The following is a 25,355-nucleotide window of genomic DNA, read 5'->3' on the forward strand; positions in this document are numbered from 1 at the left end:
GTCAGGGAGCAGCCCCTGCCTTGTCCCTGCCGCTAACGCGCCCCCGTCCACCCCTGTCTGTCGCAGGGGGCAGATGGCCTGTCGGAGCCCGAGGGCGTCTCTCTGAAGCGGGTCGCTGTGGTGGAAGATTTCTTTGACATCATCTACTCGATGCATGTGGAGAGCTCAGCGGAGCCCGGCAAAGCCCCCAAGCACGCGGGGCAGAAGAAAACCTACCGAGCGGTGAGATTTCTGTCTCTGCCTCGCTGGCAGCCCCGGGCCTTGGCAGGAGGCCACGGGCTCCGCACATGTTGGGAGCAGAGGGCGGGGCAGGGAGCTGAGGCGTGATGAAACGGCCTGTGGGGACCCGGGGCGGGGGGGGGGTATGGTGGTGGGGGGCGCAGGGCAAGGGCACCGCAGCCAGCCGTGGCGGCTCCGGGGCAATGGGGCGGGCTCTGGGGTCCGAGCACAAAGGAGAAGCAGGTTGAGGGGAAGAGGACGGGGCTGGGGAGGGCAGGAGGAACTCGAACCCTCCCCACCTTGGCCCCCCCGCCCTCCGACCCCTCCCCTGTGCCCTGGCAGCCTGCTCGGGCTCTGATTGGGAGTGGGGGGATGACGGATGATGGTGATAGTAGAACAGTCGCTGCCGTGGCATCTGCCCCGGGCCAGGCCTGCCCAGGATGCTTCGTCCCCGTGAGTGCACGCGGCTTCCTGCGTCCCCCGGGAGGTCTAGACCAGGCCTTCCCCAGGGGGGAGTCTGATGTGCCCCCCACCCCCGGCTCCTGAGCCTCACTCCCACCCACACACAGGGAGAAGTGCCCAGGGAGGGGTCACTGGTCCATCAGGGCGGGGAGACCGAGAGCAGAACCAAGATGTGAGAAACAGGACCGTCCCCAAGACGAGCCTGGGTGCCCGGGCACCTAGCAGAGGCACCCCCAGACCCCCAGTCTCAGCCACCGCGCGGAGCGCCAGGGGGGCCATCACGGAGAAGGCGGCAGGAAGCTGGGTAGGCAGGAGGGAAGCAAATGATAGGCTCCTTGGGGCGGGAGAAGGCACCCACGCTGTCGGAGGGGGTGTGGGGCAGAGCCCGGCGCCTGCTTTCTGGGTCCCACACCCCCCCGGCCCCCCTGCAGCCTCCCCCCACACACAGCTGGGAGCTGGTTACATACTGCACACCTGTCCAGGCAAGACTGACCCTCTCTAGCCCTGCCCCGCTGGACAGTCCTGTGACCCAGGCAGGGGTCCCCCGCACTCAGGCCGAGGGAGAGGGAGCTGGGCAACCTAGCTGGGGTCCCCTGAGCACCATCTGCGTGGGACTCATCTCGGTGTCCCTGTGAGGGCCTCCCGCCCTCCCCCGCCCCCACCCACGTTCTTGGTCTCAGCCACTGCGCTGCAGTCGAGGTGGCCGCCAGATGCCTCTAATCTCCCCACATGGCCCTGGTCTGTGGCCTTGGAGGACGATGGCCTTTGCCCTGAACAAGCCTTCAGGATGTGCCGGTGGGGGGGTACAGGGGGGGGAGCAGGAGAGGGAGGGGAGGACAGTGCCATCTGCCCCTCCCCCTCACTTGTCACTGGGCAGTGACCCTGGGAAAATGGCCCATGGGAGGGGACTTCCTAGGTCACAGACAAAGGGAGAGACCCCCCCCAGCGGGGAGTCTGGCCCCCTTGGCACAGAGACCCCATGCATTTTCCCGGCCCTGAATGGACTTGTGCCAGGCTCTGGACTCAGCCCTGCGCCATTGTTGGCTTTCAAGAAGGTGGCATGGCTGCAGGCCGGGTGCCCATCTCACAGATGAGGAGACCGAGGCTCCGAGGGGCAGAAGCAGCAGTGCTCAGAGCCAGGCAGCCCACTGGGGGCCACCTTCTGCCTTTCGCCAGTCTCCCGTGGTCAGCACAGAGCCCAGGTGTGCCTCCCCTGGCCGGGCCTTCCCAGGGGCCGTCCCCGGGTGCTCCTGGAGACCAGGGCGCAGGGCGCTCTTCAGTGTCTGTGCCCAGGAGAGGGCAGGGAGGGCCGCTCCCACCTCGCCCGCTGCCGCCGACCCGCCCGCCCGTCGCAGCTCTGGGCCAGGCGCGTTGCTCCGCACTTCCTGGCTGCCTGTCCATATGCCCGCCCGCGTGCCCCACTTCCCGCGGCCCGGCCTGGAGCTGGCACATGAGTGGCAGCACGCCAGCTGGGCTGTGCACAGAGCTGGAATTTCAGCAGCAGGGCCAAGCCCGAGCGGAGCAGGCCAGGGCCCTCCTGCGGCGGGTGTGAGGCCAAGGGGGCTGCCACCCGCCCCGCCTCCCCTCGCCTCCTCCCTTCCCTCCTCTTCCCATCTGCCACCCTTCCCCGTTCGTTCGTTCGGGAGGAGTAACGGGGGTGGTGCCTGGATGCTTTTGTGCCCCTCTTCATCTGCTCCCATTTTCCTCCAGCCAGGCCTGGGCCCTGCTGCCTCTGTGGACAGAAGAACCCCCAAGGGCACCCGGCCTGCGTGGCCACGGGGGGGGGGCAGGGGGGGCCAGCCTGGTGCCCCAGGGTTGCCACCTTTGGCTGAGGGACTCTTGTCCCCAGCTCTGTACTTCTCCAATACCCGGGCACTGCCAGCCCATTCCAGGCACCAGACACTTGGTGTTCTTACAGGCTTGTGAGGGTCCGATGGGAAATGGACGCACGGGGAGGAACGGGGGGACACCTAACCCCGTGGGACGAGGCTTTGTCTGGCCCCTCTGGCCACCCAGCACGTGGCGCAGGGCAGGGCGTGAGCTTTCTGAAATGGGGTCATGTTGACAGAGAGACTCGTCCCCGTGTCCCTCTGATGCTGGTGAGTCAGAGGCCCCGGGGTCCCCAGGGTGGTCCTGCTGGTATACAAAGCCCCCCTCCACACCTTTCCCCTAGGGGACCGGCCCTGGCTTTGGGGGCCCTGCGGGTGTCTCTTGGCACCCGCCTCTGAGGCTACCCCTCCCTGCCAGGGCCCTGGAGGGCGCGATGGGGTTCCGGAGTCCGGATCCAGCGGCCCAGACCACGGCATGCAGCAGTCTGGCCAGATGTGGTCAGCAGCTGCTCGGGGCCTCTGGGAGCTAATCCGCCCCTAGGGCAGAAGGGGGAGCTTGTAAAGTGGCCCAAATCCCCCCAATTGGCTTCATCTGTCTCTGTCGGGCCTCGAGCAAGCACAGGAGCGAGAAGGGGCCTTGCAAGTCAGCGACTCTGCAAATAGCCTCTGCCCTGGCGGCCGGCGAAATGGCGCGGCTCTCCCACGGGGGCACCCCTCCCCGGCCGCGGACCAGGCAGCCCCTCCAACCCCCGCCTCAGCCCCCAGTGCCATCCTGACCGAGGTGTGTTCCCAGAACTGCACAGGAGGCTCTGAGACCCCCCTCAACCTCTTCCAGCCCCCTGGCCCACAGCCTGGCCCAGCGTGTCCTGCACCGGCTCCTGCTTTTCCTGGGAGACCCGGAACTGCCTGCAGGAGGCTGCTGCCCAGGCCGGGCTGACCCTCCGCCATCCGTGTGGGTCTGTGGGGCCGGACTGGCTCAGCGGGGAGCCTTAGCCAGACCACAAGCTGCTCCCCTTCCTGTGGGCTGCAGTGGCCCCTCATGTGGCCCAGCCTCTGCTTACCCCGGGCCCCTGCAAGGCCAGGACACTCCTGGCACCATCTGCCCTCACCCTGCAGAGCAGCCAACCTGAGGCCCACCCCGGCCCCTCCAGCACAGCTCAGCTGGTGACCCAACACACCCCCGGGCCAGGGGACTGCTCCAGCTCCTGGTGGAATAAGGTGGCTGTGGCCCCTGCGGAGCCTAGGAGGCATCTATTGGCCTGGTCAGTCGGCCAGCTGCAGTCCGTGTGGGTGTCCTGGCCCCTTCACTCCTGTTGCCTCTAGTGCTCCCATCTCCCCGTTCTCCCACTGACCTTCCATCCCACCCACCCCGGCCTCTCCCATTCCCCATCCCCCTAACCCTCTCACCCCCCAACCTTTCCCATCCCCCCAACTCCTCTCACCCTTTAGCCCCTCCCATCCCCCATCCCCTCCCATCCCCTAACCCCTCCCACCCCCAACCCTTCCCATCTCCCACCCCTCTCACCCCCCCAACCCCTCCCATTCCCCTAACCCCTCTCATCCCCCAACCCCTCTGACCCCCCATCTTCCTCAACCCCAACCCCTCTCATCCCTCCAGCCCCTCCCATTCCCACACCTTCCACCCCCCACCCTTCTCATCACCCCTAACCCCTCCCATCCCCCACCCCTCTCATCCCCCTAGCCCCCTCAATCCCCCAACCCCTCTCATCCCCACCCCTCCCATCCCCACCCTTCTCATCCCCCCAACCCTGCCCTATCCCACCTCACCCATCCCCAGCTCATCATCCCCCTACCCGTCATCCCCCATCCTCCCATCCCAACCCCCCCTTCCCCTAACCCATCCATCCCCCCTCCTATCCCCCTCCCTTCCCATCCCCCTTCCTACCCCCCACCCTTCCCAGCCCCTCTAACCCCTCCCACCTCCCATGCCTCTCATTTTCTCTAATCCTTCCCCTCCTCCAGCCCCTCCCAACCCCTAACCCCTCCCCCTCCCCACCCCTCCCCTCCTCCAGCCCCTCCCATCCAAACCCCCCCATCCTCCCTCCCGCTATCTTCCCATCTATCCCCACTCCTCCTACCTCCCACCCCTCCCATCTTCTCTAACCCCTCCCACCCCCTAACCCTAACCCTAACCCCTCCCACCCCCACTTTCTCCCCCTCGCCCATGCCTCCCATCCCCAAACCCCACCATCCCCCTTAACCCCTCCCACTCCCGACCCCTCCCCTCCCAGGACCCTCGAGACTGATGGGCAGCTGGGACTGGGATGAAGACGTCCCCGCCCCTTTTCTGGCAGGTCGCTCACCCCTTTCCCAGGTGAGGCCCAGGCAGGTTGGCCCCGGCTCCTCGGAGAACGGACCCTCGGATCCTCACGGCGCCCGGCTGACCTCTGCACGGGCGCCCGCCGGCCGCAGGGGCCCTGGACAGCCTCAGGCCTGGGGCAGGGAGCACAGCCCGGGTCCTCGCGCGCCCGCCCGCGCCCCCCTCCCGGCCAGTGCCGAGGGACCGGCCGGTCCCCGGACACAGCCCGCCGCCCCCTGTCGGTTGCCCGGCGCCCGCTGCCAACTTTCCCCGCGGGCTGCGTGCGGCGGGCGGAAGGCTGGGGTAATGCTGCCCCTTAGTGGACAGAAGCGGGAGGACTCCGAGCCGGGAAGGGAGGAAACTAGCCACTGGGCAGCCCCAGCCCAGGACACCCGGGCGAGGGCCCAGCCCCATCAGGGCGGTCCCCAAAGCCAGACGCCGGCCGGCAGGAGTGTCCCCACGCGGCCTCGGCCCTCTCCTTCAGCCTCCCTTTACCCCCTCCTCTCTCTGACCTTCCCTGCCAACGCCTTTCTCCTCCCCAGCTGTGGGGCCCTGCGGCCAGGCCAGGGGCTTTAGGGGGGCACTGCCACTGAAGAACTCACGACCCCAGGGGACCTCCCGTGGAGTATGAAGGTCCCCGGGAGCCTCTTTTCCCACCCCAATCCCCTCCCCCACCCAATCCCCGGGACCTCTGCCAGAGAGAAGCCCCCCTGAAAATGGCCCGGGAGAACCCAGTGTTCTCTCCCAGACCCCTGCGCGTGCGATTTATCTGCAGGGTTTTGATTTATCCATCTCCAAGAGGGCACATGGTCGATCCTGTCCCAGAGCTGCCGAGGAACATATTTTTCAGGATTCAGGGCCATCTTGCTCTCAAACAGGTTAGAAACCAGAAGATGAAAAAGGTTTGACTCGCTCTGATTTTTTTTCTCTCTCTCTTTTTGGGTCACACCCGGCGATGGTCAGGGGTTTCTCCTGGCTCATGCACTCAGGAATTACTCCTGGAGGTGCTCGGTGGACCCTCTGGGATGCTGGGAATTGAACCCGGGTCAGGCACGTGCAAGGCAAACGCCCTCCCCGCTGTGCTATCCTCTGTCTTTTTTTTTTTTTTTAAATTGCCCTTGCATGTGGGCTGGAGTGATAGCACAGTGGGGAGGGTGTTTGCCTTGCATGCAGCCAACATGGCCAACCTGAGTTCGATTCTTCCGCCCCTCTCGGAGAGCCCGGCAAGCTACCGAGAGTATCTCGCCCGCACGGCAGAGCCTGGCAAGCTACCCGTGGCGTATTCGATATGCCCAAAACAGTAACAATTGTCACAATGGAGACATTACTGGGCCTGCTCGAGCAAATCGATGAACAGCGGGAGGACAGTGACAGTGACAGTGCCCTTGCATGCAAAACTCTGGAAGCTGGTGCTTTCCCACCTCAAGAACAGAGCTGACTGGTTTCCGAGGCTGGACCCCCACTCCTGGCTCCTGGCCCCCCCCCCCCCATCCTTCCCGCTATGACGGGTCACTCCTCGGTTCCGCCCTTGGTGTCCGGGTGGCCTCCTGGCAGAGCGACGTGACGAGCGTCCCTCCTCCCGCCCGCAGATCGCAGAGACCTACGCCTTCCTCCCGCGAGAGGCCGTGACCCGCTTCCTGATGAGCTGCACGGAGTGTCAGAAGAGGATGCACTTTAACTCCAATGGCCTGGAGCCCAAAGGTAGGGGCTGTGCGGGAGAGGGCCGCCCCCTCGACAGACAGTCTCCCTCTTGCCCCCCACCCCTGGGTGGCTCAGAGTCTCTCCTGGGCGGTGGGAGTGGTGTGCTAGAGGGGTTGTGTTTTGAAGCTCTCGCTCAGAAACCAGTGCTGCCTGCCCAGTGCCCGCTTGCATGTAGGAGCCTGGGGTTAGGGCCCTAGCCCTGTGCACTGAGTTGGAAGTAGCCTGTGAGCACTGCAGCGTGTGACTTAAAAAAAAAAAAGACTAAAACTGACTGACTATTCCCTCCACCTGGGACCGAAGGGATAGAACAGCGGACAGGGTGCTTGCCCCAGGACCAGCCTCTGGGCCCCTGGTCCCAGGGAAGAAGGATCCCCGATGAGGCCAGAGCGACAGTACAGGGGGCAGGGTGCTTGCCTTGCCCATGGCCAACCTGGGATTGATCCCTGGTACCCCGTAGTGTCCCCCGAGCCCACCAGGAGTGACCTCTGAGCTCAGAACCAGAAGGAAGCCCTGAGTGTCGCCGGGCGCAGCACTAAAATAAAACAAACAGAAAAGGCTGATCCCTGAGCACAGTGCCAGGAGTTGCCCCAAACTGTCCCAAACAAATGAAAGACATTACCCAGCCCTTCAGAGTCAGGCTGGCCCTCTCCCCCACCCCACCCCCAGCTTCCGCAACGGAATGACCCCAGGCCCATCCTTTGGCTCTTGCCTGCTTCCCACTCTGGTCTCTGACCCCTTAGGAGCACCCCTTATCGGGCTGGAGCGATAGCACAGCAGGTAGGGCGTTTGCCTAGCACATGGTCGACCTGGATTTGATTCCCAGCATCCCATAAGGTCCCCCCGAGCACCGCCAGGAGTAGTTCCTGAATGCAAAGCCAGGAGTGACCCCTATGCATCGCCGGGAGTGACCCAAAAAGCAAAAAAAAAAAAGGAGCACCCCTTGTCCTCTGAGTCCTCCCTCTTGTGACCCCCCCTAGGTCCCCCCCTACGTATCATTTATCCCCTATAGATCTACCCAGCAGATCTAAAGGAATTGCTTGGAATTTAAAATCCTGGAGCAGGGCCAGGGCCGGAGGGCTCCCTGACTGGTCTGAGCACTTTCTTTCTTGGGGAACGGGGGGCTGGGTTCCATCCCTGGCTCTGTGTGTTCCCCTAGCACCGCCCAGTATAGCCGCAAGCCCCCCCAAGACAGATGAGTAAAAATAAAACACCTAGAGCACTTGTGACAAACCCAGGCTGACCTCCCGGCCTCGGTCCACACTGTCCAGCTCTGCCGCAGTGGGGGGAAGCCATCCCACACCCACCCACCCCAGCCTGCATCTCCCCAGAGGTCTCTGTTGGCGGGACGCTCTGACACAGGGCCACTAGGTTCGCTGGTAGGGTGACCACAGTGCCCTGGGAAATGGTGCCTACATGGCCAGTTGGCCAGGTGGGCTTGCTTCGAGGCTTCCCCTGGGCCCGCCCATCCTGCAAAGGTGGAGTCTAGGTTTTCCTCAACTCCCTGCTCTGTGCCAGCTTCTCTCTCTCTCTCTCTCTCTCTCTCTCTCTCTCTCTCTCTCTCTCTCTCTCTCTCTCTCTCTCTCTTTCCCCCCGCCCTTTTTGTTTTTGGCAATGCTCAGGGGTTATTTCTGGCGGTGCTCGGGGGCCCGTGTGGGATGCCTGGGATTGAACCCGCGTCAGCTGCATCCAAGGCAAGCGCCTTCCCCGCTGTGCTATGGCTCTGGCCTCTGTACCTGGCCTGTTGGACGGTGCCAGAATCACCCCCACCAGAGGGAGGGAGGGAAGAGCAGCCAGGAAGCCCAAGCAGGTGGTCCCCAAGGAGTCAGCACCGCAGCCCCCAGCCCGCCTCCTCTCAGCCCCCTGGGTGAGTGGGCACCCGCCGACCTGCTGAATCCAGAGGCTGGGCTGCTTCTTGGGAGAACCTCGGCTAGATTCTGTTTATTTATTTATTTTGCTTTTTGGGTCACACCTGGCAATGCACAGGGGTTCCTCCTGGCTCGGCACTCAGGAATTACTCCTGGCGGTGCTCAGGGGACCATATGGGATGCTGGGAATCAAACCCGGGTCCGTCGCGTGCAAGGCAAACGCCCTACCCGCTGTGCTATCTCTCCAGCCCCACCTCGGCTAGATTCTAAAGCCGCCCCTGGGACAAGAAAGAACCCAGCTGCCCCCTCTTGGGCACTTGGTTCAGAGCTGGGATCCCCGCGCTGGCCCATGCCCAGGCCAAGGCTGAGTCCCTGCGTCCCCTGCTCACACCCTCCACCCCGTGCCCTGCCCCCGGCTGCCCCAGTGGGTCCCCTGCTTGCACCCCCCCTGCCCTGGCCCCAGCTGAGTCATCTCCACCCCACCCCCCTGTCATCAGGTTTGGGATGACAGAGGGGCCAGGGCAGCTCTGGGTCCCAGAGGCACATGTCCCAGTGGCCGTGCCTGGTCCCTTCCCCACCCATCAGCCGGTCCCCTCCTGTTCTGTCTTCCTTGTTTCCATAGCAACGGGGGTGGGGGGAGTCAGCTTCAGAGTCGCCTGCCTGCCTGGAGGAACGGAGGCAAGGCCAAGAGGGGCCAGGGTGGTGGGCTTCTCCAGGGTGTCTGCCTGCTATTCTGCTGCCTTGCTCGCCCTCCACCCCCCACCCCTGCTGGCATGAAGGACGGTTCTCACCTCCCCCTCCTGGCCCGGAGGCGCCCAGGTCTCCCCCTCCTCCTCCCCCTCAGCCCTGGTGGGCGGGTGCCAGGCAGGGCAGTGGCCCATTTCTTCTGTGTCCTGCCCCCACTGTGCCCCCACCCTCCCCAGGAAGGGGCGGGAAGAGGAGCAGGGGAGGGAGGCGGAGGCAGGGAGAGAGCACAGCGGGAGCTGCCTGGAATATAAACCAGCTCCGTGGTTAGGCTAGGCGTTGGTAGGAACCTCTGGGGGCAGCTCCAAGCCGGCCCAGGCCAGGGGGGTGGAGGCTCCCTGGACTGGAAGAGGCAGGAGACCTGGGGGTGCCACCCTGCTCCCTGCGGGGTGCCCCGGCAAGCTGGGGGGGGCTGCAGCAGGCTCGCTGAGCACCCCCTGCTCCAAGGCAGCTCCCCCAAACCTAAATGCCACTTGCTTTACAGCTGAGGGGTGACTGGTTCATTGGCTTGGTCAGGACCCCCCAGAGGTGAGGCCATTGTCTCCTAGGCACCATGGGAGCCCCCGGGAACTGCAGGGAGGGGGGCTCATATGGTTGCCCCAGAGGCAAGAGCACGGCTGTCTGTTATGTCTCCCACATACCTCTGGGCCAGTACCCCAGGGCCACACCTGTCAAGAGCAAAGGAAGTATGGCTGGAGGGGTCGCAGGCTCTCCACCCAGGCTTGGTCCCCGGCACCCCTTATGAAAGGTCCCTGAGTCCACCGGGAGAGATTCCTGAGCACCACCAGGTGTAACCCAGAAACGAACTAACAAAATGTAAAGGGAAGTCAGAGGAAGGGGTCTGGGCCGAGGGGGAGTGCAGGGGTTAAGGCACTGGCCTTGCACAACACTGACCGGATTTCCACCATCACCCCCCTCCATCCCATGCATGGTCCCCGAGCCCTGCCGGAAGTGAGCACAGAGCTAGGAGTAAACCCCCGTGCACAACTGGCCCCCAAACCAATTTTTTTTTTGCCTTTTGGGTCACACCCGGCGATGCACAGGGGTTACTCCTGGCTCTGCACTCAGGAATTACTCCTGGCAGTGCTCAGGGGACCATATGGGATGCTGGGAATCGAACCTGGGTCAGCCACGTGCAATGCAAACGCCTTACCTGCTGTGCTATTGCTCCAGCCCCCCCCCCCAATTTTTTTTAAAAGATAGAAAAATGAAAGGGAAGGAAAGGTTTAGTTTTGGGAGAGGCCCTGCGCCTCCTGGCCAGCTGCAGGGTGAGATGCTATCACAGGGCCACGCTCAGCTGCACACTGCCTGCGGCCCCTCCCTCCCGCAGCCTGCCCAGAGGGGGGCGGGTGGGCCGGGCACTGGGCTCAGGGCAGAAACTTCTGAGGTGCCATGGGGAAAAAGAAGGGTCCACTCCCTGGCCTCATGCTAGGCAGAAAGGGCAAAGGCAGAGCTATCTGCCGGCCCCCAAGGTCTGTCCCCTGCAGCCCCGTGGGCCCTCCCGTGTCCTCCCCCTGAACCAGGAGTACAAACAAAGGAGCCCCCGAAGTTGGGGAATGGGGCCTCGGTGGTGGTGGTGGGGGGGGGTTGTTTTCTCCATGCAGCTGTTCAACGAGGAGTTAGGGGGTGGCTTGGTCACCTTCCCAAGAGTCCCCTTGGCAGTGACAGACACTGCTCAGGATGACAGCTGTGACCCCTCTGCTGGTACCCATTCCCCACCTCTCCCCCATGTGGCCCCTCCCCCAGGCCCCGTCCCCGCTGGGGGGGGCTGCAGACAGTCCTGTTGCCTCCTCTGTGAAGTGGGGGTGGGACACTGGGGAAGGGGGGTACTGGGGGGCTTGTTCTCGGTGCTCTCCCGGACTGGCTCCTAGTGCTGATTTCCAGGACCCACACCCCTGGACTGGGCAGCTCTCCCCCCCTGCATCCCCCCCGCACACATGTCTGTGTTCCCAAAGTCTCCCCAGATTCACCTCCCCGGGGAAGGAGCTTCCCCATCGCCCCAGGCCTGGGATCTGCTTCCAAAGCTGGACCCCTTGACGGGACGGCTGGACTCCCCCGACCCAGGGCCCCCTCCTACAGGTGGCCTTCCGCTCTGACCTTGCCTACAGACCCCCCCCAAAGCATCTCTGAACCCAAGAATCGTTCCACTGTCATCCGCTCTGTCTACATAAGCACCCGAGAATGGCCACCTCCAGGGTCTCACCCCCGGCCGGCCCCGGAGTCAGACCTGGGCTGAGGTTTGTACTATGGGCCTGCCACCTCACCTGGCTGCCACCTCACCACCTCGCCCCGGGCGCAACTCGGCCCTGGGCAGAGCCTTCTGCAGCGCCAATGCTTCCCCAACTTCCCTCTCTGACTCCTGGAGCTCCGGCTGGTTTCAGTTTTCCTTGGCAAAGAAGGGTCAAGGGCCGAAGAAGTGACTCACTGGGCTGAGCATACGGTTTACATGTAGGAGACTCAGGTCCCATCCCTGGCACCACATGGTCTCCGGGCACCCATAGGGAGCTGAGCACAGCAAAAAAAAAAAATTTTTTTTTTTGCCGGGGGCGGGGGTGGGGTGGGGAGGAGGTTCACACCCAGCGATCCCAGCGATTGCCCAGTTTACTCCTGGCTCTACACTCAGGAATTACTCCTGGCGGTACTCAAGGGACCCTATGGGATGCTGAGAATCGAACCCGGGGTTGGCCCCGTGCAAGGCAGATGCCTTCCCCGCTGTGCTGTTGCTCCAGCCCCAGTGTTGAATGGTTTGGGGGAGGCTTTCTGTTCAGACCACTCCCCCTACTGGGTTACTTGGTCGCTCTGAACTCACTGATGGCAACAGGTCATTAGTGGCCAGAGTGTGGCCACTCTGTGCTGACCCCTATCATGCCGAGCCCACCTCCCCAGGGCCCAGGAGAGCACGTCTTCCCGGTCCCTGTGTCCACCCCTCCCCGGTGCCCACTAGCCCCTGCTCCTTCCCTCCTTCCTGCTGTGCCACTTTGTCATCTCCAGATCTGGGGGGGGAGCTCCCTAGGATGACACCCCCCACCCCCACCTGTCTCCTTGCTGAGGGCCGTGCCTGGGCCCCCCCCACCCCTACACAAACTCACTCCCCCCCTTCCCAGCTCATTCCTTCGCATCCAGGTCCCCGCCCCACCAAGGACAGAGCTCAGTTCCAGAACTGCTGAATCCAGCGTTGCAGGGCACACTGACCTCTAATGCATGTGTGGCTGCACCACGCCGGTGTCCACTTGTGTGTGCGGGCACTCAGGATGCCCCGCTGCGCCCAGAGGAGTGCGCTCCGCCCCCTCCGAGCTGTCTTGGCTCACCCTGGACAGAAAGCTGCAGTGGCTTAGAATCTGTGGCAATGCTAGGGGCCCCTCTTGTGGGCCCGTTCCCAGCCACAATTATTTTCTTCTCTCTTTTTTTTTTTTTTGAGGGGGTGGCGGGGAATGGTTAGGCTATACCCAGAGCTGCTCAGGGCTCACTCTGGGCTTTTGTGCTCAGGAACCACTCCTGGTGCGGCTCAGGGGACTGTATGAAGTGTTGGGGATGAAACCCAGGTCAGCCTCATGCCAACACCTCACCTGTGGTCCCGGCCTCTGCTCCCCTTCCTTGTTTGAGTCCCAGTAGGGACAGGTGGTCTGGAGCAGATCTTCTCAGCAGCCCTGTCCCCTGAGGTCCCCCAGGCAGAGCCACCGCCACGCCCAGGAAGTCCCCTGCACCGTGTGTGGGGGCCTCTGTGGGTAGGGGAAGTCCCTCTCCTGCGCCAGCTTTGCGCCAGACAACCCCAGAGTTTGAGGAAACGAAACAGCCAAGGCTGAGCTTGGTCTGGACTCATAGTCTGAACACAGGACTGTGGCTCTCTTTTTGCTTGCGGTTTTTATTTGTTTGTTTGTTTGTTTCTTTGTTTCGGGGCCACATCCAGTGGTGCTCAGGGCTTCCTCCTGGCTCTGCACTCAGGAATGACTCCTGGTGGGACCCAGAGGACCTTATGGGGCGTGAGGGACGGAACTCTGGTCACCCACGTGCAAGGCAAGCGCCCTCCCTCCCCGCTGTACTATGGCTCCGACTCAACCGGGGCTCTTCTGAGAGACCCTCTCAGCCAGTCCCATAGATTTAGGGCGAGTCAGGCCCCCCACATATCCCAGGGCTTAGGAGGGGTTTCTGAGAGAAGGGCACAGGCAGGCGAACAGTGTATTTTAGCTTTCCCACCTGCAACCTTAGCACCAGGGCAAAAGGGGCTGGTGCATATTGGTGTCAGGGAGCCCCTTTCCCCCTGCAAATGAGGAAAGACTTCTCTAAAGACAGACCGAGGGGTTGGAGCAATAGCACAGCGGGTAGGGCATTTGCCTTGCATGCGGCCAACCCGGGTTCAATCTCCGGCGTCCCATATGGTCCCCCCAAGCACTGCCAGGAGTAATTCCTGAGTGCAGAGCCAAGAGTGACCCCTGAGCATTCCTGAGTGTGACCCCAAAAAGTCCCCCCAAAACCTGAATTAATTAATTAAAACCTAGGGAATGGGGGGAGGCTCATGCATGCATCTGACCCCAGTTCTGTGTCATCACATAACATCACCCCAAGAAACTTTCATTTTAATGAATTGGGGAAGGGGGAATCCCAGAATCCTACACAGAACCTCATACATACAAGGGCTACCTCCTGGCTTGGCACTCAGGAATCACGCCTGGTGGGACTCGGGAGACCACATGAGATTCCGGGGATGGAACCCTGGTCGGCCATGTGCAAGGCACACAGGTATGAGCCCCACCGTCGGGGAGGGAGGCTCGGCCACACCAGCAGTGCGTAGGGGTCATCCTCAGCAGTGACTGGGGATCAAACCAGGGTCAGCCACGAGCAAGGCCAGTGCCTTCACCCCACCCTTGTCTGTCTTGTCTGAGCCCACCCCATTTTAATAATCGAGAGATCAGTTCAGCGGCACGAATGCCATTCATGCCGATCAACTGTCACCGCTGTTGCGCCCCAGACAGATTTATATGCCCCAGGACGCAGCAGATTCCTAGGGCTGCCCCAACCCCAGGAACCTCTGTTCTGCTTTCTGGCTGCGGGTACCTGCCTCGTCTAGCTGGGCTGTCTCCCTAGAGTCACCCCCTCTTTGTCCCTTGGTGTCTGCCTTCCTACAACCTGCATCATGCTTTCCCAAACTCCGGTAGCCTCTCCAGCCCGAGCTGCAGGTTCCGCCTCCATCCTCCTCCTCTGGTCCCTTCCCCCCTCAGTCCTGGGCACTGTGAGAGTGGGCAGGCATCAGCTGGTCGGGGAGTGGCTCCCTCTTCTGCGCTCGCTACTCAGATCCAGCCTGTGAATGGGAGAAATCAGGGGGCATCTCTCCCCGCCGCAGCTGCCTCTGCAGAACGCCATTGGTTAGAGATTTGGGGAGTTACCAAACATTCCCACCCTTTAACCCATGAGATCCACTTCTTGGAATCTGTTGGCTGTAACGGAAAGGATCAGAAACCTGGACGGGTACCCATGGGCCAAGATGTTCCCTGCAGCGTTGTTTATAACATTCCCCCCCCCCCCCCCCAGTCAGAAGCCACCTTGATAGCCAATAAGGAAACGATTTAAGTAAACGATGGTAAAATAGCACCTGGTTATGAACACCCGATTGGCAGGGCAAAGCAGGGTTTAAATTAAGGTGCCGTGTTGGGGGTGTGCAGGGGCACACCAGCTGTTTTCTGGGGCTCTTCCATGCGGGGAATCACACCAGGCCCTCGCAGACAGGGCATATGCTCTACCCCTTGAGCCACGTCTCCAGACCCCCAAACAAGATTGTTTTTGACGGTACCTCTTGTACAATGTTGCAGGGGGGAATCGCAGATTCTAGTTCTTTGTATGCATTATGATAGCCAGCATGTGAAGAGAAATCACAGGGAAAAATAAACAAAAGCATATGCCAAGCTGCATGGTGCAATTATCCTTTTTTTTTTTTTTACATCTTTCTACATTGCAAATATGCTACAAAAAGAACATGAGTTACTTTGATCTTCAGGACAACAAAGCAATAAATGGGAGGAACAATGCGCCTCTCAGGATGACTAAGGAGGAGCTAGAGCTGGGGGGGGGGGACAACTGGAGGCTTCCCCCAAACCCCGGAGCCATGTGGCACCCGAGGGTGCTGGGCAGGTTGGCTTGGCAGGGGTGCCCACCTGGGAGGGGGCTGCCTCCTTCCAGGATGGGAACCTGGACATAACCCCAGCTAAAGGGGAGCACGGCAGGAAGTGGGGAGGATCACAGCAGAGAGAGGCTGAGGAAGGAGACTCCTATAAGACAAGACATCCCCGAGACCCAAATACAGACCTCAAACACAGACCCCAGACCCCAGATACAGACCACAGACCCCAGACCGAGACCCAGACCTCAGACATAGACTGCAGACACAGACCCCAGACCCCAGACACAGACCTCAGACACAGAACCCAGACACGGACCCCAGACCCAGATCTCAGACCCCAAACCCAAGGCCCCAGACACAGACCCCAGACCCCAGACACAGACCCCAGACCCTCAGATCTTCAGATCCACCCCCAAACTTTTGTCAATTTTTTGGGGTCACAGCGGATGGTGCTCAGGGCTTACTCCTAACTCTGTCTGTGCCCAGGGATCACTCCCGGAAGTACTGGGGGACCCTCTGGGGTGCCAGGGATCGAACCTGGGAGGCTCTGGCAAGGCAAGCACCTTCACCCCTGTACCATCATTCCAGGCTCCTCTTTCTCCTCCCCCCTAAAGAAGCCCCAATTTCCTGAGTTTTAAAATAGGAAAAAAATCTTAGAACGCTGGCACTGGATGGGGGCGCTGGCTGGGCGGTCTGAGCGGGAGCCCAGGGTTTCACCTCTAGCCCCGTGTGTCCCTGACCATGAGCACCAAGGGGGGGGGTCTTCCTCCCCAGCTCTGTGCTAGGCACTACAGGTGTGGCCCCTGAGCCAGAAACTCGCCACTGTTCCCTCACTGAGAACTCTGAGGAGAGGGGACTCACCCAGGCCAGATAAGGTTCTGGGGCCCCTGGCTCTCTCCTCCACCTCATTCCCCCCCCCCCCCCGGCAGAGATGGGACTCTCCGTCCCCTGGGGTATGGCCTCCTGGCCAGGCTGCCCGAGGCGAGGCCAGCTGAGTCCTGCCTGTGGATCCTTCTGGGTGTAGGGATGGGGGGAATCCCCACAGCACCCCACTGAAGCAGACATCCTTTTGCTCTCTCTGCCAGAAAACGAGCCTGCCTCGCCTCTGGTCTCGGGGATCATCGACTACAACATGCCCCTGACCTCCACCTACCTGAAGCAGATGAAGCTGCGTGTGATGAACTCCCAGGAGCAGGTAAGGGGCCCCCAGCCCAGACCCCTCGCCCTGCCTGGAGGCGCTGCTGCCTGGACTTGCCTGGATATAACTGATGATCCATTCCAAGCCTGCCCCCCCCCCCCATAAACACCCTGGAAATCAAAGAGGCCCTTATCTGGCTCGCTGGGCGGCAGGCGGGAAGGAATGTGTCCTGGTGGAGGGTCTGCGGGGTGCAGGCGGCAGAGGGACCGTGCAGCAACCCCCCCTTTGCCCTTTGTCACTCGCTTCCTTCTCCCCTCACCCCCCCAGGTGAGAGAGAGGGTGGGCCAGGACCCCTGCTTGTGGCCTCTGTGTGGCTCCTGGGGCCTCTGAGGGTTGCCCAGGCGAGATAAGGCTCTGGGCCCCCTGGCTAACCAAGAGCCCCAGCTGGGGGTTGCCAAGGGCCTGCAGGAGCCATGGAAACAGGCTTTGAAAAGAAACCCCAGCTCTTCCTGCTTCCCCCACTGCCCTCTGTCCAGCCCTTTGCAGAGCTGAGGTCCCCGTCCTTCCCAGGGGGCTCCGAGGGGGAGCTGAGCCGAGCTGGCTAGCCTCCCCTGCCCTCCAGGTCCATGTGGTCGCTTCGGTCACCCCATCTCAACACGCGCCCCCCCCCCCCCCAAAGTCCTTGCAGGATCTTTGTCTTATTTATTTATTTATTTATTTATTTATTTTTGGCCTGTTGCTCGCTCGGGGTTCCTCCTGGCTCTGCACTCAGGAATTACTCCTGGCAGGGTTTAGGGGGACCATATGGGATGCCGGGGATCGAACCTGGGTCGGTTGCATGCAGATGCCCTCCCCACTGGACTATGGCTCCAGCCCTCCTTGGGGAACCTGTGTATGTGGAAGTGGGTCTCTCTCTCCCCGGCTTGCACGTGGTCTTCCAGGCCAGCGCCCCTTCCGCTTTCTCTGTTCATCGTTTCTTTCTGCCCAAGCGAGGCAGTGGCATGGGTGGGCCCTGCTGGAAGGTGAATGTGCCTCAGACGTGCCCGGGTGATTCCGCTTTCGCTAGGAAATGTTTCACTGTTGCCAGAGTTTTGCCGACACCCCCCCCCCCCCGTGTTGGGTGAGGCGGGTCTCGGGTGCCCTCTTAAGATGCCAGGTGGTGCTCACTGTCCCCTGGCCACCCATGTCCCGCCCTGAGCAAGCGTGTCGGGGACCTCCGCTCCAGGAGAGGTCATCGCAGGTGTGATGGGAGCGTCTGGAGCCGCGTTTGAGGAGCTGAGCTGGGCGGCGTGGACAGACCCGCACCGCCCTGGGGTGGACGGAGAGATGGGGCTCTCCAGCTCCGGCTTTGCTGTAGCGATGGGGTGGGGGTCTCCCGGCCCTGTGTCTGTTCCTGAGGAACTTCATCCCTCACCTCAGAAACCTCGGCCAGGAGGGCGGGAACGTCAGTAGGGGTGTGACTTTTGTTTGTCATTGTCACCATCAAGCTGAAGCATTGCCCTCCCCACAGACCCCAGCACTCTTTGCACATTTGGTGGCTCAGTGTGAAGACTCCTCGGACCCCCGCAGAAGGGGATCAGAGGCCTGGCTGTTCCTCCCCCCCTCCCCCCCATCTCACATTCTCATCACGGCTTTTGCCATGAAGGGTACAGGTCGAAGCCGTGGGCACTGCCCCTGCCTCTGCTTTCCTGCCAAACGGTCTGGCTCCATCCAGGTCACCCCACGTCCTGTCTTATTAGGGGAGCCCAAGCCACGGTCTCTCAACCCTGGGCCGTCTTGGGGCTCCAGGTTCTTTCTGCCCGCGGAGGGCCAGGCCCGCTAGCTGAGGAGGTGAATGCTTCTGGCAAATGCTGTGCCCTTTCTCATTCTTTGGCTTTGTTTTGTTTCACTGGGGGGATTTGTCCCCTCTCGGTGGTGCTCGGGGCTTCCTCCTGACTCTGCACTCAGGAATCCCTCCTTCTGGAGCTTGGAGGACCATAAGCGGTGTCAGGGATGGAACCAGGGTCGGTCGCGTGCAAGACAAGCGCCTTAGCCTTGCACAATCCCCTCCCAGTTCTTCTTTCGGTCCACGGAGAAACTGACCATAGTGAGATTCCCTTGGCCCCGGCTCAGGGCAGGTGGCTTGAAACAGCCGAACAGGGGCCTGTCCGCAGGGGTGAAGGCGGTGCCCAGAGCACCCAGTTGGTGGGGGTGCAGCTTCGAGGAACACCAACGCACAGTCCAGGGAGGTAGACCCTGCACGGGAAGCCTGAGCTGAGATGGAGGTGTCAAGGGAACAGTGCGCTGGCTGGAGGGAACTGACCCGTGGCTCCTGGGCTCTCATGGTTGATGAGCGGCTTGGAGAGCAAGTTCCGCTGCGGAAGGCAGGGGGGTCTGTGGGAATGTGTGGGGAGGGGGCTCTGAGTGTCCGGGGGCTGGGGGGGGCAGAGCTGGGCGGGAGAGCTGCATCTTCATCACATTTCCCCCAACCATCCTGAGAGGTGCAGATGTCCTATGTGCTGGCACCTCGCCCTCCCCCGCCCCCTTGTGGGTGGGCTCACTGGGAAGGGAAACCATACTGTCCACACGCTATTTCCCTGCAGCCTCCAGGAAGGGCCAAGGAAGGCCAAAGCAATCCTGCATTGCTTCTTTGCCTTGATTTGGAAGTAAAAATAACAATACTAAGGGACAGGAGCCATAGCAAAGCGGAAGCTGTTTGCCTTGCCCGCAGCCAAGCTGGGTTCGATTCCCAGCATCCCATACGGTCCCCTGAGCACCGCCAGGAGTAATTCCTGAGTGCAGAACTAGGAGTAACCCCTGTGCATTGCCGGGTGTGACCCAAAAAGCATTAACATCATAATTGTCACTGTCACTGTCCTCCCGTTGTTCATCGATTTGCTCGAGCGGGCCCAGTAACGTCTCCACTGGAGACTTTGTTGTTACTGTGTCTGGCATATCGAATACGTCACGGGGAGCTTGCCAGGCTCTGCCGTGCGGGCGAGATACTCTCGGTAGCTTGCCGGGATCTCCGAGAGGGGCGGAGGAATCGAACTCGGGTCGGCCATGTTGGCTGCGTGCAAGGCAAACGCCCTACTGCTGTGCTATTGCTCCAGCCCTAACATCATCATCATCATAATCACTGTCACTGTCCTCCCGTTGTTCATCAGTTTGCTCGAGCGGGCCCAGTAACATCTCCATTGTGACACTTGTTACTGTGTTTGGCATATCGAATACGTCACAGGGAGCTTGCCAGGCTTTGCCGTGCAGGTGAGATGCTCCCGGTGGCTTGCCGGGCTCTCCGAGAGGGACGGAGGAAATAACAATAATAACAGTACTAAATTAGCAGCTTCTCTCCTGGACAGCAAAGTCAGTGCAGGACCCCCCCCCCACCCTAGGGCACATGAAGGGCCTGGCAGATGGCCCTGGGACCCCCAGCACCCCCAGCGCCCGCCCTGCTGCTGTGTCCTGCCTCCAGCGTCACTCGGCACAGAGAGCCGGCAGGACTTAGCCCCGTGCCACCTCCCTCCTGCAGGTGCCAGGGAAACACCTACTGTGGGAGGGACTGCACTTCGGGGGGGGGTGGGAGGGAGGGAAGGACCATGCATTCCCGCCCACCTGGGCCTTCGGGGTGAGGAGAACCCCTGTCACCGGTGGTGGGGCTCCCGCATGGACAGGACCCCAGGGTGTTCGTGTGTGCTGTCCCGTTGAGTCTGATTAGGCATCTCTGCAGAGCGCTCTGGATATATGAAAATGCAAGCGCCAGGTTCACACAAAGAGGGAAAAAAAATCCCTCTTGAGGCCTGATTCAATATAGCCAGTATTTACAGTGGCCTCGAGATGCAAAGCAGGGGCTGTAGGGAGGACAGTGCGGAAGGTGCTGGCCCTGCACTAGGCTGGCCCCAGCTTGATCCCCAGCGCCACAGAGCATCCTCCTGCATTGCTGCAAGTGGCCCCTGAGCACAGAGGCAGGAGTAAGCCCTGAGCACAGTCGGGTGTGGCCCCACGAGGGGGGGGGCAGGGAGGAAGGGAGGGAGACAGAGACAGAGGGAGAGGGAGAGAGGGGGGGACGGGGGGGGGAGTGAAAGGGGGTGGAAGAGAGAGAGGGGGAGAGAGTGGGAGAGAGAGTGAAAGAGAGAGAGGGAGAGAGAGAGAGAGGGAGAGAGAGGGAGAGGGAGAGAGAGAGAGCAGTCAGGCGAACACGGCCGAGACTCTGCCCTCCTGGCCAGCTCTCAGAAGCAAAGGCAAGGACTACCCAAATCAGCACTGTGGGGCCTTTGGCCAGGCTGGAGCAGTCAGAGGAGGGGAGGGGCACCATCGGGTACCTGTCCCGGGGCCGGCTCAGTTCCCTCTGCCCTGGCTGTGTTGCGCAGAGGCTGCAGCCCCAGCTGCCGGTCACAGGGCGCACAGACAGGAATCAGGGAAAGCCAGACAGAGCCCGTCCCTCCCGGAATGTTCCATGCACCTGCCAGCCCCCACCCAGCCTCTCCCTGACTCACCGTCCAGGCAGAACAGGAAGTGGGTGTGCCACCTGCAAGGGGCACCCCTTGGCTCGGTGCAAGGAGCTGTCCCAGGCAGAGATGGTGGCAGAGTAGGTCCGAGCCTTGGCGTAGGGGCTGGGGCTCTGCCTTATATATCCTGAGCTCAGGACTGTGGTCGGGGAGGGAGTGGGGAACCCCACTTGGTTTGGGTTTGGTTTGATTGTTTGTTTTTTTTGGGGGGGGGGGTCACACCTAGATGCTCAGGGATTACTCCTGGCTCTGCACTCAGAAGTTTCTCCTGATCATACCCCGTGGGGACCACATGGGATGCCCGGGATGGAACCCGGCTGGGGCGTGTGCAAGACAGGCAAGTGCCTGACCCACAGAGCTATCGCTCAGGCCCCGAGCACCCGGCCTGGGAGCTCCCCACCCCGTGTTCTGCAGGTGCAGGCGACTAGGAGGGCTGGGGATGCCCGTCTCCCTGAGGTTGCAGCCTTGAAACAGGATCCATACCCGGCGGGGGTCCTGCCCCACACTCACACTTGTGTTTTATGGCACTGGAGGCTGAGGCCCCGGGCTGTCCCCAGGCTGCCCCCCACTGCCCCACCGTGTCCGCAGCTGGAAGGCTGTCAGCACCCCCTTCCCTCCCCTGCCTCCAGTTCCTGGAGCTAATGTCCCACTAATGGTTTTAATGGTCCTCCCAGCCGCGTGTGAAGTGGCACGAGCTCCTTTGTTTAAGCCCCTGTGACGAGGCTCTCACTTGTCTCCATTAACCTCTGCCTCCCTCTTCTCTCCTGCTCCGGAGTTTTCCTTGGGTCCTGGAGAGTGGGGGAGGGGGCCCAGGGCTCCCCAAGCCCCCTGGCTTACAGTCTCTGCTGGCTCCGAGGCCCCGCCCCCTGCTCAGGGCTCCTGGGGTCTCCAGAGCATTGGCCTTCCAGAGCCTGTCAGCTCTGCGCCAGGATGCCCCACCTCAGCCAAGGGCCCTGAAGCAGAGTGGCAGCCCCAGTTCACCCACTACCCAGCAGCTGTGTGATCTCAGGAATATTACAGCTGTGTGATTTCGGAAATATTGCTTCACCTCTCTGTGCTCTCCACCCCATCTGTTCCTTGAGAGCGATAAACAGTAGAGCGACTCCATGGTGTTATTCCAAGTGTTCAGTGGTGCCAGGCCAGCTCCGTGCCTTGGACATTGTGGGGGGGGGGGTGCCCCTTGGAGGCAGAGAGGAAATGGCCGTGGTCTGTCCTGCAGCTTATATTTCATTGTCGTCCCCTGGAATAGCCTTACCCATGAGACCAGGGCCAGAAGGAAGCCCCAGACGGTCACTGCGCAGCTGATGGGCTACAGTGAGAGCCAGTCACTGAAGGAGCCTTTGTCCAGCAGAGCAGAGAAGAAGCAGCCTGGGAGGGTAACAGCCTTGGGCAGAACCAAAACCCAGCAGCAAGAAGGGGCCGCAGGGTGGGAGAGACAGGACAGCAGTCAGGGTGCTGGCCTTGCACGCGGCTCACCCGGGCTCCCAGGAGTAAGCCCTGAGCATTGCTAGGTGTGACCCGAAAAGCAAAATCACGAAGAAGAGGCCGAAACCTGGCAGGCAGCTGGGGACTCGGGCTTCTTTGGAGCTGAGAATTGGACAAGCAGAGGAAAGCAGAGGTTTCTGGGAGGATTTAGCTGGAGGAAGGCAAAGACTGCCAGGAGAGAGGAAGGAAGAGGAGGAGGAGGAGGAGAAAGAAGAGGAGGAGGAAGAGGCAGAGGAAGAGGAAGAGGAGGGGGAGGAGAAGGAAGAGGAGGAGGAGGAAGATGAGGAGGAAGAGAAGGAGGACAAAGAGGAGGGAGGGACAGACTCAGAGCCACTGGGCATGGTCCTTTCTTGGAGCTGAGAGTCTGGGGGAGCTGTGGGTGGGGACGGGGTGGGGGGGAATACCCAGAGGATGAAGGATCAGGACAGGAAGTGAGTACAACACAACCCCCTCTGTCCTCCCCCCCCCGCCCCCCCCCCACACACACACTCTGAGCTCCCTCCCTGGAGAAGGAAGCCAATCCTCCGGGAAAGCCTCCCCACACTCCCTTTTCTCTCTTCTCCTGGAAACTGTGTAAGAGAAAATTGGCCAATTCCGCGGCATTAAGCACATTCACTGTGTTGTACAACCTTTATCACGACTTCCAACATTTTCGCTCACCCCAAACGGAAACCCAGTAATCACGACGCAGCATCTCGCCAGCCCCTGGTAAAATACCATTTACTCTGCCTCCGCAAACTTGACTAGCTCCGGGCTGGAGCCGGCACAGCGGGTAGGGGTTGCCACTGGCCTGGCTCCACCCCTGGCACCACGTCTGGTCCGTGGCACCCCGCCAGGAGTGATCCCTGAGCACAGAGCCAGGAGTCGTCCCTGAGCACTGCCAGTTAGTTATCTCCCATCCTCCACCCCCACCCCAAAGAAACAAACTCGATTTGACAAACTAGCCTTTTCCTTCCAGTAGAACTGTGCACTACTGGGGCTGGAGCTATAGTGGAGCGGGGAGGGCATTTGCCTTGCACTCGGGCAACCAGGGTTCAAGCCCCAGCATCCCATATGGTCCCCTGAGCACCACCAGGAGTAATTCCTGAGTGCATGAGCCAGGAGTAACCCCTGAGCATCGCCGGGTGTGACCCAAAAAGAGAAAAAAGAAAAAAGAACCGTGTACTATTTGTCCTGTGACACCCAGCCCTATGTTTATAGGGTCCATTTGTGCCACGGCATTGGGCCTCATTTTCCCTGACAGCAGAGTCAAAGGCTCGCCAGGAAGCAGCCACGTTTGGTGTCACCGTTCACCTGCTGTGGGTCGAGGCACTGCAGTGCCATTGCTGTGTCTGGGCTCCTGAATCTGCTTTTTTGTCTTTTGGGTTGAGTCGTGGGACACGGAGGGACGGACACAGGATTCTGTTTCTCTCTGTTCTCATCCTGCTGGAGGCCCTTATTTTTCTTACCCAAACTCTCCAGCGCTCACTTGCTCAGAAGGACCCAGAGAAACTGGCAGACCCATGCCGGAGCCATAGCACAGCGGGTAGGGCGTTCGTTTGCCTTGTACACGGCCGACCTGGGTTCAATCCCCGGCATCCCAGATGGTCCCCCAAAGCACTGCCAGGAGTAATTCCTGTGTGCAGAGCCAAGAGTAAGCCCTGAGCATCGCCGGGTGTGGCCAAAAACGAAAGAAAGAAAGAAAGAAAGAAAGAAAGAAAGAAAGAAAGAAAGAAAGAAAGAGGGAGGATCGAAGGAAGGAGGGAGGGAGGGAGGGATGAGACCCAGGATACAGTACAGCTGATGGGCTGCAGTGAGCTCTGGTCACTTAGGGAAAGAGCAGCAGTCCCAGGGCTTCCCCCCAGGACAGGGGCACTGTGCCCAGGAGCTGTGTCTGCTTCCCCTCCCACCCTCGGGCTGCCTGTGGCCCAGACAGGGGTACTGGGGGAGAAAGGGCAGCCCAGGAATGTTGCCAAGTGGGCTGCTGAGGCCCAGCCTGCGTAGCCTTTGATCACCTTGTGGAAACAGAGGCTCTGATGTGCTTCTTTAAAGTGCAACGAGGGCCTCTCCCACAGCTAACCCTGGCACTTAGCTCCCTTACACCACACGGGATCCCCCATCACCGCCAGGAGTGACCCCTGAACACAAAGCCAGGAGTGGCCTCCAGCTCGCTGGGCAGGACCCAGACCTCACCCACAGTTAATTAACCCAAAAAAGAAACGAACGTCTGAAGAGCTAGTGCGGGGTTAAGGCATTGCCTTGCCATGAACCGGGTTCCAATCCCTGGTACCATGTACGGTCCCTTGGTCATTGTCAGGGGTCACTCCTGAGCACAGCCGGAGTCCCTGAGCCAGGAGCGGGTGTGCCACCAAGCCCCTCCCCAGTAATGAACATAAATGACAAAGCTGTTTTTTCAAACTTCCATCTTTATTTTTAAGACATTACTGGTGCCTGCTCGAGCAAATCAATGAACAATGGGAGGGCAGTGCTATACAGTGCTATTTATTTATTTATTTATTGCATTTTGGGTCACAGCCGGCGTTGCACAGGGGTTCCTCCTGGCTCTGCACTCAGGAATTACTCCTGGCAATGCTCAGGGAACCATATGGGATGCTGGGAATTGAACCCTGGTCGGCTGCATGCAAGGCAAACACCCTACCTGCTGTACTATGGCTCCAGCCCCAAATAACAAAACTTTTTTTCAAAAATTATAATTAAATGAAAAAGTAAGCTCCACAGAACAGTAAGCTCCACGCAGAACTGCTAAATCACAGGAGAAAACCAAATAAAATGTCGTTGGTCTAGCAAAAGTCATTAAAAAAGAGATAAGTCAGATAAAAACCCTTAGGTATGGTCACAGGAACAAGGCTGCGAGTCACTCAGTCACAATAAGTATAAATGGGTTAAATTCCACGACCATCAAAAAGAGGCTCCATTGGGACTTTTCTTCTTTTGTGGAGGGGAGGGAACCCGCGATACTGAGGGGTTAATCCTGCCTCTGGCTGGAGCGATAG

The 25,355-nt window shown here is 60.8% G+C and overlaps 1 protein-coding gene across 1 annotated transcript in view; it reads left to right on the forward strand.

Annotated features, from left to right (window-relative positions):
- The first annotated feature begins 71 nt into the window (after positions 1-71).
- The window catches only part of LOC130017136 (nucleolar protein 4-like), a 73,653-nt gene continuing 48,369 nt past the window's right edge, over positions 72-25,355 (forward strand). The window contains exons 1-3 of the mRNA XM_056107835.1: positions 72-222; positions 6,420-6,531; positions 16,338-16,447. Of these exons, the coding sequence (XP_055963810.1) occupies positions 151-222; positions 6,420-6,531; positions 16,338-16,447 (294 nt within the window). The 5' untranslated portion in view covers positions 72-150. The remainder of the gene's footprint in view (positions 223-6,419; positions 6,532-16,337; positions 16,448-25,355) is intronic.

This window comes from Sorex fumeus, unplaced genomic scaffold, assembly GCF_029834395.1.
Source record: "Sorex fumeus unplaced genomic scaffold, SorFum_2.1 ptg000178l, whole genome shotgun sequence".
Lineage (NCBI taxonomy): Eukaryota > Metazoa > Chordata > Mammalia > Eulipotyphla > Soricidae > Sorex > Sorex fumeus.